Below are 14,824 nucleotides of genomic sequence, written 5' to 3' on the forward strand. Positions count from 1 at the left end.
GTGAATACCAAGATAATAGGAAAAAAAGCGCATATATCAGAATATCATGGTATCAGTCTACTAGTCTGTGATGGTCCACCAGCATGTTTAATACTGATCATATTCCTGCTTTTGGCCTCCAAATCCTTCTTGGTTTTTATTGCCTGAAGCCTGCAGGTTGGTGGTTGTGGTTGATGCCGCTGCGAGTGTTGGGCAGGTGACGTGAGAAGGGGGGACGTGTCTCTGGGCCGTTTGACAGTAGAGGCACCTGGTTGTTGAGTTACGACGTAAAGACGCAACGCCTTTTATTATGTAGTTGATTGACTAGGGGATCACGCAGCAAAAAATGCGCTCTGTTCTTGGAGATCAGGAATCACCACCTCACAGCGATCAGTCTAGATTCCAGCTGCTCGCTTGACAAATTAGAATAACATAAAAGTTACAATTTAGTGTAGTGTATCTTATAAAGAAGTTGAATCACAGATGAGAGGTGGAGGGGAATGTTAAGGTTTTAAAATGGGTTTTATGAATGGAATTTATGTTTGTGAGATAAACTGCTTTTTTGGCACATGTAACAACATGAAGGAAAAGCCTTTTGGTAAATTTTACTAGCTAATACTTCTTATTTGGCTAATATAATGACTAATCCTTTACTGTTAAGTGTTTTAAAATTCTCAAGTTACTGCTACGCAGGGAGAAGTATTGCCATAACTTGTTCTTAATTTCTCTAAATCTTGATAGGGTAACCAAATCACTATTAGACTTAACAGAAGATCTTTGTTTTCTTTTYCAACACTTACTTCAAATGCATATGAACATTTTTTTAAAAGAGTGAAAGATTGTATATTGATACATTGTTTGCATTGTTTTGACTGTTCAAATGTGTCTCAGGTTTTAGAAGGCTGTTTAATTGTGATTTACTTTTAATCTCTAAAAGGTGCCATACTAGGCAGATCAGAAACACAGGAGTGTATCTACTACAACGCTAATTGGGAAAAAGATAAAACAAATCGCAGTGGCATTGAACCTTGCTATGGTGATAAAGATAAAAGACGACACTGTTTTGCTACGTGGAAGAATATTTCTGGATCCATTGAAATTGTGAAACAAGGTTGCTGGCTGGATGATATCAACTGTTACGACAGGTACGCAAGTTTAAATTATTAATAAATTTAAAATTTACAGGAAAAACTCTTTTGTTGGTCTGTGTTTTATACACTGTCCCTCTGCAACAGTGGCTCAGAGAAATGTAGATCAAGTCTTTTTTAATACGCTCATTCACTCRCACTTACCTGGAGTGAGGGAACTAAATTCATCTAGTCTTGTTGTCTTTACAGAATGGCATGAGCTGCCTTCTTGTGTATGTATTATTTACTTATTTACTTTTTATGTGTTTTTTCTTTACCCTTTTTTATATGTTAAAAATAATCTGTCTAATATTTTCATGTTTAGACCAGTAATAGTATTTTTAATCATGGCTTGTTATTGTCAAACAGTACAGCAATACAACTGTTGAAACTAGGATGCAAAATTAGTTCAATTTTCCTAAGGAAACTGAGCACACTGGCTCTGCTCTTTACTTAATCATGGTAGTGCAGTGCCTGTTTATTAAAACCTCAGCTCAATGGCAGTTCTAAGATATGTCGAATATTTTTAAATCCCAGTAATTTTTGTGTAACAGATGGTCTAGCAAGTATCCATGAGCAATAACAGCAGGACTTGAGTTTTGTCAGATACTGGCAGAATAAAGGTCATGACTCTTTTAAGAAATAGTATTATAGTTCTTTGAAGTATTAGACTAACCTTTATTTGACAAAACAGTTACTGTTTTGAAAGGGAGGATGTTAAGAAAATAAATGCATTTTGTGCATTTTTATGCATCTTTAAGATGTGTTTCTGAAATGTGACCAAATTATTTTATAAAACTTTCCTTTTTTGTTTCTTAAATATTGAATGAGTAGAAGAAAACATCATCATTTCTATCAAATGAAAAGTTTCCCTACTCGCTGAGATATGYGTTCTCTTTTCTACAAGTAGTTTAAAGCAAAATTGAACAGTACTTCTGCTTCGCATGCTTCGCAGAGAAGTAGCACAGTATCTCTGAGTTYGCTTGCACAGCACGATTGAAATTCTGCTATGCTGGAAGGCAAAGGACGATCAAGAAGTCTTGATTGTTGCTACTGGTGTCTAGTACTGTAGATCAGCCAGGATGGGAAAGCACTTTGATTCTTTCCTTCTGCGTGTGGCTCCCCTCCCCTTCTTAGTTATAGCTTTAGTGAGGAAGTGAGGATGTTTACAATTTCCAAGCTAATTTTATTACCACGAAATATTAGATTTAGGGATGAAAAACGAATTTTCAGTTTGGAAATGGTGTGAGACTGTAGCATTGTTACCCCTCTATTCCCATTTGTATCATTGAACATTGTGAAAAAATATGATATTAAGCTTTCCCTTGAGCATTGAAAAGGAATTGGAAGGAGAAGTAGTAATATGCAGGGAGCTCTAAGGAAAGAGTAGGGAAATAGTTGAAAACTGAGTGAAAACTTATTTGGCTCTAAGACCTCGTTAACTGTTACTTATCATAGGAATGCATGTTGCCATGCTCTTATTTAAAATATTTATTAGACAAAATGTTATCTGTGAGATTGAAGACCAGTTTACTAAACATGGAGTTACAGTATGATAACAAACAAYAGCAGATAAAAAACATCAAAGAATAAATGCATTATAGAAGTTATACTGTGATTATAATAGTTGATTCTATAAAATAACCTAATTTTTGAAGAGGAATAAAAAATTTTTTTAGGTCTTCTGCTGTGCATAAAAATCCTCAACTATTTCTGCAAAATATTCAAATTCTTCCCTCTCTACTGTCAAGTTGTTTCCTGTATTAATCTTATTTTCCTTACCTGACTTGAATAGCTTCAGCTTATTAATTAAGAGAATGCCTTACACGCAGTTAATTCCTTAGTGAAGTAAACCTGTCCCTGAGCATAATGTATACAGGGGACATAGTAAAATGTTTTTACAACTTTTTCTGCTAAAYGGTGTCCCCTTCCTGCTTCTCTCCAAAGCATGAAATGGTGTCCTGTGAGGTTATGGCTAAGCAGCAGCCATTCAATCATTTGTTTGTCATGTTTAAATCAAGATAGTGGCTTGTTCATCAGTATTTTTGTTAGCTTTTGACATGCATCCTTTTGGTGGTTTTTTGAACGTTGTTTCTGTGCTGATTCAGTTTCAATATTAATGATATTTCATTGCAATATAAAATGACGGATACAATTTATTTTAATTACTTTGTTTCTTCTTCAGATTTAATGTCTATTTGCATAGTAAGATTTTCTGGACAGATTACTGAACTTCATCTTCTGTTTTAAATATGAACGTATATTTTCTCTTGAGCAAAATAGTTTAAGATTAGTAAGACTTACTTATTATTTCCTTTTTATAGGAATGATTGCGTAGAAAAGAAGGACAGCCCTGAAGTGTTTTTCTGTTGTTGTGAAGGCAACATGTGTAATGAACGTTTTTTCTATTTTCCAGAAATGGAGGTCACCCAACGTAAGTTAGTCTAACATATTTATGTTGCACTTTAAGAAAGTGCTTAGCAGTATTCAGAAAAATTTTGTCATACATGTTCAGATTAGACTTTTCAAAATGTTCTATTCAACTTTTCCTGCCAGAAGGTTTCTGATTCCCAAATAAAAAGGGCTGTGTGCAGTCATATAAAGAGCCTTGAGAATTGCATGTTCAGTTTTTCAATTCTGAAAGTTCTCTATAATAGAACAAAATAGTTTAAATTGATTAAAGATACTTCTTTTATAAAGTGTAACAAAGAAGGATAATCTGAAATAATTTGCTGTTTTGACATATGAGGATTATTGGGCCTTGTTTTTCTGTAAATTGACACAGTAACCTTTAAAAGGGGGGAAAGGGTTTACAAAGAAAATGAGCCATTTTTAACAAATGTTTAAAAAACAATAGCTAAAAGATTATTAGATTATTCTTGTTTATCTTTTTCCAGTCAGGAATCAAATCTTAGTTGGAAAAACAAATACTTTTAATAACTGAATTGAAAGCAGAAAATGTCTTAAGTACCAAACAGTCAAAGGAAGCTTTTTACAAAATCAATTACATTTTTATGTGAGATTAAAATAGCCTTCATTGACCCAAATGACATTCTTACCRGGTTTGTCAGTATTACTGCTAATGTAGTTGACATTCTTTATCACTTTCATTAAACCTCTTTTTGCCCCAAAGATCTGTGGCTCCCCCTATGTCAGCTACCCCAGAAGCAGGATTTCTTTGGAATCCTTCCYGAAGTTGTGCAGAACTATCTTGAACTAGCAAGTTTTTATTTTCAGCAAATCAACAGTGCATACAAACTCTGGCAAATTATTTCTGACCTATTTACTTATTAATGAAATCATATTATGTCTGTTTCAAAGATTAAAGTTCTATATTGATTCTTTTCTTCATTCATGAAGTGAGGGCAGTCTTGGGAATCTTATAAAATATGAACACCTCTTACACACTATAGGCACATCGAGGTAGATCTTAAAACAAACAAAATTAAATCTACTGAGCTGTAAATATGGGGATCCAAGTTATTTCTGTGCTTTCTAAAATGCTACCTTTATGTTTGGGATTTTTAGAGTGCATTATGATCAAATACTGTGCTGATTACAGTAACTTTTAGAAAAGCAGGATCGTAGATATTTCAAGCGCTGGATGATTTTTGATTCTTGAAAGATATATTAGAGAAAACTAATCTTCATTTTTTTTTTATACCCACCAGCAACTTCCAATCCTGTTACACCTAAGCCACCTCTGTTCAATACCTTGCTTTATTCATTGGTGCCTATAATGGGAATTGCAGTGATTGTACTCTTTTCATTCTGGATGTACAGACATCACAAGCTAGCGTATCCTCCAGTACTTGTTCCAACTCAAGTAAGTTGCTGCATTATGATTTTTGTTGTTGTTGTTTTTGGAAAGGTAAAACTATGTCTGAAGAGGAAAGGAAGTGTGTACCCATCACATGGTTGAAGTCTGTGTTACATACCTAGTTTAAAGATGTTAATACTTATTTTTCTGGTTTTGTGGCTAGCAACTTTTTATTAATACCCTTATCTCCTTCAATTGATCAATACTTGAATATTGTATGAAAAGCTGCTTAATACGTGTACGTGTCTATGTTTTTGAGGGGGGAAAAAAGCCTAAAAAACACAAAATTTCAGATGGCAAAGACTTAATGTACCTGGATGGGTGTGGGAAGTTTATATTCCTGTGTGGTTATAAGGACTGCTTGTGTGAAAGTTGCCTATAGCTTGTTCCAGGTACTTATGACTGAGCTTTATGTAATGCTTAGCTTAAAAGAAAAATGAAGTAGAGAGGCTAACACAGACTGAACAAGATCATAATGGCAAATAGAAGTGAACAGCAAATAGTAACCTAGTGGAAGCATATTCATTAAAACATGGAACTGACATACAGATATCATTTCAATAGAATATAAACAAAATTTTGTTACTGAAACATGGTCACTGGGCTTAGCCTAACTGGTGGCCGTACTGTCATCTTTTTCGACTTAATTGCATATGCATTTTGTACCTTGTCTTAAGATTTCCAATTTTACCAGTGTTTGTTTTACCTGGAAAATATTTTAGGATCATGATCTCAAAATTTGAACTGTAAATTGACCGTGCTGGGTCAAAACAAACTTTTTGGCTGCATGTATGTAGTTCCTACTCTTGTCAGGCRCCAGATCCTGTAAGTGCAACTACAGTACTAGTGCTAGAATTTCCTTTTTGGGGGTTCAGTTGTGTCTAGAGATTCAGTTGAGATTAGAAGGCCTTTGTAAAAAGAATTAAGACTGTAACCCCTTCAGAACCAAAGTAGGAAAGATGAGCAAAATATATAGTGTATACAGAGAGATAAAGTGACTTGCCCAGAGTCAGACAGCTGCTGGGTTTGAGTGGGAATAGATAGTATGCTTCCTAATTTGGGGCAGTGACCTCGGCTAGAATACATTTCCTCTCCTCGTACAATGATTTTTGAGAGGATTGCATTTGAAAAGGGTTACGTGAGTTTGCCCTGGACTGCCCAACCTCACTGATACTTTTGGTTTGTACTGCTTGACTTCAGGGTACTCCAGGGAGCATTATTGCCTGTCATTAAGAAATGAAATTGTTTTGGTTTCAGTTCCCATATTAATAGATAAGAAAAGCTGGGGTGGGGAGAGGGAACAGCAGGAGTAAGTACTTGCCAAATGACAAGGACATAATTTAGAGGGGAGAAAAGGTGCATTTCCTGTCCCTGCAGAAAATACTGCAGATACTGAAACTTTGTGCAAATCTACTAGCTTTAATTCTTGCATCCATCAAAATGTTCCTGTGTTTTGGACTTTGCGTCATCCTAGTAGATTTCATTGAAAGAGCAGAGTCAAAATGGCTAGATCTGCCAGTGATTTCAAGATGTAATTTCCCTTACAGACTTTAACAAGTATTTATTTACTTTAAGTGGCAGAAAAGCAAATAACTGCTAAATGTGGTTGTGATATATCAAGAACTTGAATTTTCATGCTTTTCCTCCAGTTTATCAAAGGTCTTTTGTTGCATAGCTTGTGTTTGATAAAGGAATGGATACATCATAAACCTTTAATAAATAAGGTAATAATGTTTGTTAATGCTCCAATTATATCTGTGGGGATAAATATATGTTGTATAAGGGCTAGTTATGGTGTAATAACACTTTCTCATYTTGTGATGAAGAAGCATTAAGGTTTGATGTGGAAAGTCAGGAAAACCTACTTCTGTTTGAAAAACTAAAATTATTATGAAAATAAAATGTAAAAAATATTCTAATATATGCAGCAGAGTTGTATCTCAACTTTTAATTTGATTAGAGCTGATTTGAATAGGAGGCAGAGGAAGTAAGAAGAGATAATTATTAGTACTTTGTAAGTACAAATATTTAAATATTGATATAGTGGATACATTAAATATTAATATATTTAATAATAATCAGGGCATGATTTACAGTTTTTTAGGCAAATGAATTTTTTTTCCGCAAGTCTTGTTCTGCAGAATGGTAACATGGATTGGTCAGATGAGTTGTGTAGCAGATGCTAACTAGATAACAGTGATTCCTGTATGAGTTATGAATTCAGTAAAACTTGGAACCTTTTATTTTTTTCCCTTAGTTTATTCTGAGAAGATGAAAGGAGTGTTGGGGGTGCAGTATGCCCTGGTACTGATCTTTGTTTCACTAGAAATTAAAGGACGGATGAGGAATAAGTGAAAGATAGAAATGTGGAAATACAGGAGAATGATAAATTTTGGAAGAACTGGGAAAAGAAACATTAATAAAATAAAAAGTCACAGAACATGGTATAAGGAAAGAAATTGGAAGGTTAAAAAAAATGAACGGAGATTCACAGTTGAGTGGATTATCTTATCTTTATTACCTTCAGATATATAGATAACCATTCAAAAACTTATGCAGTAGGGCTAGCTTATATAATTAAATCAAGTTTGGAATTTTTGCCTTTTCTTTTTTACGTTTCCATATTGTTTTCTTTTGGATATTTTGGCTGAAGAGAGATTGTGGGGAGTTACTGCAGTAGATAACTGCTGTTCAACTCCTTGCCAGTATCTGTAAATTTGCAGTTATTAGCACTAGGTACACTGAAAATAAGACAGCAGTCTTTGTGGACAGAGGCTTTCACTATCAAAATTAGAAGTAGTTTAGTTTCTCCACAGCATCCAACTAATATTCCTGGTGGAAATACGACTACGGATGGCCAGGAGCTGACATACTATGCTCATTTATTTCTCACATCTCTTGAGCTTGGGCCAGGGATGTCAGTTAATACTAATTACAACTGCAGTGTTACCGCTCTCTCATCTAATACACGTGACCGTAACCTATTTTATAGCATAGTAATTGACACAGATAACATGTTCGTTTTCCTTCAATTCACACAGGTATAGCTCTCCACATTTTACATCCACACTGTACAAAAAGAAATTAGCCACCGTGCTTTTGTTGAGTGCCCTTGTTATGAATATTTTATTGGATCATGGAGCTGTTTGTTTTATTTTGTGTCGCTTTTTTTTAAAAAAGCGTTGACAGGGTTGGAAAAAAAGCTTTACAGATTTACATAATATTTTTTCCATAACCTACTTCAATGACTTCTTTTGAAGCATTTGAAATGACTTGGGCCAGAAATGCTTCTTGTTCTTAATATCTCAAAGCAGAAGAAAGTCCTGATCTAGGCCTGTTAGGTATTACCAGAAATTTAAGAAATAACAGTAGACAGGTCCTGTTGCTCTCTTTAGTGTGTTCATAAAGGCAAACTTGGTTGCTAGGAATTATCACTTCTCTTTAATTTCCTCAGAGAGGATTGCATTGTTAAAAAATAGGACTACATATTATGCTTTTTAACCTCCTATAAATCACTTCCTTTACCTCTTTATGCAATATTCCCCRTACTTAGCAAAATAATCTTGTATGAGGTTAATTTTTTATTAAGAATACGTTTATCACATATGGCTCAGCCTCACTGGTGCTATATGGAGGGCGTCCCGTGTCTTGAAAGTCATGTACTAGGTGAACCAAGAATTAATCTTAACTGAAGCACATATTTGGAAGAGATATTGATCTGGTTGTCCCTCTGGTCTTAAACATCCTGAGGCAAGACCACTTTTGTGAGCGTCAGGAAATATTCTGTATGATTATGGTTGGTGGATGGCTCTCAGCACAGCCATAGCATGAATATCTATCTTCAGTGCATCTCATCCTGAAGACACCAGCTACAAGAACCTTGTTGCACTTAGATCTTGGTTTTGATATTTCAGTCTCAGCTTTAAGAAATTAGAATTCAAAGCAGTTTCTGCTATATTCGAAAAACATGAGGTGAATAGCAATGAAGGAAAAAGATCTCTAGCAGAGACAGGTGCAGGACGTTCTGAACTGCTGRCTTTAGTCAGTGTGCATGTGTGCAGTCAAAAATCAACCTGTATGTTGGAAGTTAATAGAAGAACTGCTAACAGAACAAGCACTGCTCTTTGCTGCTGCCTTTGACCTCTGACAGCTGGTCTAGACTGCCAGACCTGTGCCAAAGGATTTGGTGAGTTGTGTGTAGAACTTGTGTGTTTTCAAAAAACGTGAAAGTAGTTACCATTGGGTAAATTTTTATGGCTTGCATTGGTAAAGATGGATTGTCTTCATTTATAACTTTAATTCTCTAAATTAACTTTCAATTCCTCAAATAATCTACCTTTGAGACAGTCTTTATTCTTCTGCTGCATAAAGAAAATCACAATTGGTTGCAGAGAAGAATGAAGAAATTAAATCAAGTGTTTAGGGGTTTTTCCACTTTTGTCTTCAATCTGCATTCTTTTTTAATTTTTTAAATTTWAATTGGATATCCTCTTACAGAACTGTTACAATACTTGAAGAATAAGAAAGGGAGAAGCGTTTTTGCAAAGAGGTGTTCCAAATGTAGGGATGCTGATGTTAGACAGTGTTAATTTAAGAAGGAGAAGCTATATGATCTTGAGATTTGGACCGCTAGAAGTGTGCCTGACTTTGTTCTGTAATACTACATTTCATTGCTTCAGGACAAATAAGGATTTCCTCTATAATCTGATTCCAATCATTAAGTGGAATCATAGAGGGGAAGGATCTGATGTGTTCCTTTAATTGTGGTRTGGAGGGGCCCAACTATGATATGAGTGTGTAAAAGAAAAAAATACATAGATAGGGAACTGTAAGAATGCAATAAAAGAGGTGTTATAGACAAGGAGTCCTTAAATGTGTAATTGGTAAATGGCTTTTTTAGCATTCATGGGCTATTATATAAGTAGTTACTAAAGATATAGAAGAAACAGAAGAAAGAATTTATATGACACATAATTGAAGCCCAGGTACTTAGTGATGCATGTATATTTAATACTGTGTTTGGTATAACACTAGATGCTCACCTGTCTGATTCTAGATCTTGATGATTTTTGTTTTTAAATTTAAAAAATGTCCTGGATTCTTAATTTGCTTTCAGAATGAGCTATCTCCATTTATGTAAACCCTAATTGCAGCTTTATTTTTAAGTGTTTAAAAGGTAACAAAATACAAATCCAGGTATACTGTGTTTTACCCTAAATAGCAGCCTAAAGTGAGCTCTCTGTAGTACAAGAAAAATTCAGAGAAATACTTCTATTCTCTGTATTTCTAGAGTGATCTTAGCTACTTTGTACTTTTGCTTTGATTCAAGCAGTGCATTATCTTATAAACTGTATGCTTTTAATACTGAAACTTGTTCCTGACTTCTTATTAAGTTGCTTTAGTTCTAGGAGTAGGCCTGTACTGAGTAGCGCTGAGGTACTGATGAGAGAAGATGTCTTTCCAAGTGATAGTCCTGGCTGTAGACTGTAGTTTGCCTTGTTCTCATACTGACTAGGCATATACGTATTTTAAAAACTGGCAATCTGGCAATACATGGAAGACTTTCTATAGTCTGTATTCAGTGTACCTAGAAGAATCTCTGTTACTCATTCACTTGAAACATTGATATTTGAAATAATTGACACTGTCAAGACCACCTTTAGATTGTCGTCTTTGTTACACAGCACTAGCAAGCATGTGAAAGTGGAAATACGGATTTGTGGGAAGTTTACAGTCAGGTGCTACGTTCGGAAGTCTTTTCACAGCTGTCCAGTTCACTGCATATCTTCAGATGTGCCCTCCYGAATGTTTTAGTCTGCTTTCTTTCAGATCATCTTTTGTATCGCTAAATGTGTGAGAACTGCATTCTTCACGAAGCATAAAATAGTTCTTTTTTCACCTTACATTTTCTGAAAAGATTGTGGACTGTTGAGTATGTTGATGACGTATTTAGGACACTAACAACAAATCAAGGATTCACTGCAAAATGTTTATTAAAATATATATTTGCATTTTGTGTGAACATCATATTAGAGGGTTTTGTGACATGCTTCAAGTTCAGAATATGGTTGTGGATAGCCCAGATTTTTGGGCTATCCCCATACTACTGCTTTTGTCCAGTTGGTGACAAAGATTACAGCCAACTCCCTGATCTGGTATGTAAACCCCTTAGAGCTGTTTTCATCTAGGAGGAATAAGAAGTCTGTTTTATATGGTGACTATTTTGCAGGGTTTCTAAATTACTGTTTTGTTTATAAGAGCTGCATTAATTCCTAAAATAAACCATAAATCATATATTTGCATTTTTGTCCAGATAGCACTTAAGCTGATGGTATTTGCATTTCTAATGAAAGGTATGAGATGGTGGTCTTCAGTGYGAAGGGGAGGACAAGGATCTCAAAATCAGATCTATGATATAGGTAAATCTCTTTGAAAATTGCCATGTGTTTCTAAATTATTAGTGGTTTGGGGATTTGATCCTCATAAAGGAGTAGTGAAGATAGCAGTTTTATATTTTTCAGGGTCTCATGATTTATGATTTTTCATTTTGACAAGAGCAAAAGGGTTGAATTTCCCTGTTCCTGAGGAGTATACACAATATTCAGAATATTCAGGAGCTAGAGAATTGTAGTAGCAAATAGGCCTGAAAACATGTCTCTAAGAAGTTTATTTGTTTTTTTTTCTTTTTTTTTTTTTTCTTTTTACAACCACAGGATAAAAGCTAAAAGCTCGCTGAGTAACTATTTCATAAGAGCAGTTTTAAAAATTTTTGTAACGGTTGGTTTGTTGTCTTTGACCTCTCGATTTAATAGGAATATGAGTAAACAAAGATTTATCTACTGTTCTGTTCAGTAGCCTTTCCTGATCGGATTCACAAATTACTTGCATTTTGCTTCGCTGTTTCAGGCATAGGAACATTGGGGGTGGAGAGGAACTGCCGTCGGTGACTGTGCTCCTCGTGGGCTGTGAAGTTTGTGCCGCGAAGTCTTACGGGCGTGTTGTAAAGTGCACGGGGAATGGCTGACGTTACGTTGAAAGAGAAATCACTGGGTCACGGAAGGGTTTGAGGGTGAAGAGCGTCAGCTGCTTTCTTCCCCYTCCCCCGTCCGTTTTTTTTAATTCCTCTTAAGAAAGTGCCCCAGGATGCTGGCAGGCTGTACAGGTGCTGCTCGGTTCTGTTTTGGACTCCTAGGGGTGCAGGCTAGCCTCATCTCCAGCTGTCTGCAGGCTGCCGGGGCGAGGAGGAGGAAGGCAGCGCTGGTGGGCCCCGGGGCTGTTCAGTGCTCCGTGGGTGACGGCAAGCCCTGCTACGCTGTTCATAAAGCTGACTCCGGCTAATCCAGCCTTCAAGAAATACTTCATCTCTTCTATTATTCATTATTTAGATAATGCTAAGTGTGTGCTAGACAGTTTTCAAGCACAGAGAAAATATTATTGGCTCTACGTTACGTATAGTCTTAAGAATGTAAAAGGGTGGAAGAAGAGGATCCTTGGTGTTGCGTGGCAGCTGGATGCCTCAAACGCTGGCATCTTCTGCAGTTGCCCCAGCTATCTGGTCAAATTATAAGGGACAAGGGGGCAAAACACAGGGAGGGGAATGACGGTGTCTCAGAGCCACTTCTCTCCTTAAGCGGCGGGGAGGTTGAAGAAGAAGGGATATGAAAGTAGAGCAAATAAGCTTACCTCATTAAAATATGAGTTAAGTTTCAGTAATAGTACTCTGAAACTTAACATTTTTATAACTTATTTCATTCAACAGTCCATAAACTCATGTGACCTGCTTGAAATAGTCTTAAATATTATAATGTGCCTTTATAGTTGCTGATACAGTATTTTGAAGTTCACTTCTTCTACTTACATCTTCAACATACCAGATTTATTGACTGAATTTAACAATACAGATCTAATAAAATGATCTATTTGTTTGTAAAGTTTAGTTGTAACTCTGGCATTAAACAGTTTTCACTTTCTGTGACAGCTAGTCACTAGTTAGTGTAGTCTGTTAACTTTAAAAATACAACACTGCCCTCTACTGCACAGTTGTGAATATAACAGGAAATAAGTTTGCATAGCTTCTGTTTGTATGTATGTTTAAATTTTTGCATATGTTCATATACTGTATTATAGTAGCATGCCTTATTTAGACACCTCTAATGGACAGTTTTGTTTTTGAATTATAAGATGAATTCAACTAATAATCTGTATTATAGTCTTTATTTTTGCCTTTTTTCCTTTGCTAACATATTAATGATGGATTTTTTTTAGTATCTATTATTACTACAAGAAAGTATTGCTGTCCCCATGAATATTTTTGTTATTAATTCACAAAAAATTTGTTTTGTCTCTTCTCTTATAAGCTGCTTTTTCATCCCATTCTCAATATAAATAGTAATTTCTTTTGCTTGTGTTTTTTCCCCTCTGCAAGCACGCCTTTCATATAATGATTGAGGTAAGATGCATTGATGTTTGTTCATGGTTATGGAACTTTCTGTGGACATGTAAGAAGTTGTTGTGGTATGAATTACATTTCTTTTTTTCCGATATTTTTGGACCAGAAATTTGTAAGCATGCTTGGGTTAAAAATACGAATTTGGCCTGTTGTCCATAGCTTTCACAAAATTCACTGTAATTTCTCAGGCTATCGAGTTAAATGTCTGTAGGGATTGGTAACGAAATACCCCAGGCAGAGTCAGCAGCGGTTCTTCGATTACAGGCAGCGTTTGCCGCCTCGCCCGCGGCGCCGGAGCGGAGCAGGGCTCTGCCGGTGCGCCGAGTCCCCGGCGGTGCGAGCGGACCTCGCCAGGGCCCGCGGGTCTCTCTGTAGTGGGTYGCCCGGGAGAAAACTGCATGTTTTGCCCAGTCCTGTCCTGTCTTGAGGTACCTGTTGTCATCTCCCATCTGTGAACTGCCTATAACTCTCTGAAGTGTGTGGACTGAAYGTTGTGACTTTTGGTGAAGTGATTTCTTTTTTCTTTTTCTTGTGGTTCAGGAKCTCAGAAAGGTAGATTATCAGAGGAAAAATATTCTTTAGTTTTAAAGTGTCTGCTTTGAATCTCTCACTGTCCAGAAGTGATTTTCATTTATATGAAAATACTGATAGTTCAYATGAAATTACAAGTAACTTTAAACTTTTCAATGAGAAATGTCAGCCACTGTGGATGGGGAAGGTTAATGAATATAGAAAAAGTCAAGATTTGAGCTGTAATGAGTACTCAGTTATTCTCTGTATATATCTTTAMTCAGTAGCTGAAATTTCTCCTAAATATAATTTAGAAAAAAACAGAATGTTGCTGTYCTGTGTCTTGCATCTGTGAAGAGTTATCGGAACGTACCTTCTATTCACGGTCACTATTTCGCTTCAAATGAAACAGTTTTCAGTTAGTTGCAGACAGGGTATTTCCTCCCTAACTACCACATATGTTACTCGGGGAGTGTGTTTTTAATATAATGTAAAATCTGCAGGATTTTGGGGGGTGAAGAAAGAAGAAGAGAAAACTTATCTCCATTTAAAGAATTTAGATTTGGGGTAATATGGGAGGCAGGTGGAAAAGAAGGTTAAAAGCTTGGTATAAGTCACAGAGTCAATTTTAGAATAGATTTAAGAATTTTAAAATTGTAACTCCTTCTACTGTATTTGCACTGAACTTCACAGATCATCTGGTTGAAAACAAACCAACCCCAAACCAGAAAGGGAGAAAGTAACTGAGATGGTGCTCAGACTCTTTTAACTTAAAGCTYCTTAAACACAGTTATTCACAGAATAAGCTAGCTGCGAAATAAATATAAGCAAGGAGAAATAATGCAGTATTTAATAAAGAAAAACTTGCATGGGCACTGGAGATTTTAGGACTTCCAATATGTTTTGGGATAGAAAAGGGTGTTTATATACAGTCTATTT

General features: G+C 35.8%; 1 protein-coding gene across 1 annotated transcript in view; it reads left to right on the top strand.

Annotated features, from left to right (window-relative positions):
- Nucleotides 1-14,824, top strand: part of ACVR2A (activin A receptor type 2A) — a 63,759-nt gene that overhangs the window by 32,553 nt on the left and 16,382 nt on the right. The window contains exons 2-4 of the mRNA XM_085308521.1: nt 917-1,124; nt 3,431-3,540; nt 4,778-4,932. Of these exons, the coding sequence (XP_085164647.1) occupies nt 917-1,124; nt 3,431-3,540; nt 4,778-4,932 (473 nt within the window). The remainder of the gene's footprint in view (nt 1-916; nt 1,125-3,430; nt 3,541-4,777; nt 4,933-14,824) is intronic.

The sequence above is a fragment of the Rhea americana genome, unplaced genomic scaffold, assembly GCF_003343005.1.
Source record: "Rhea americana isolate MKP2758 unplaced genomic scaffold, rheAme1 scaffold_105, whole genome shotgun sequence".
Taxonomy (NCBI): Eukaryota; Metazoa; Chordata; class Aves; order Rheiformes; family Rheidae; genus Rhea; species Rhea americana.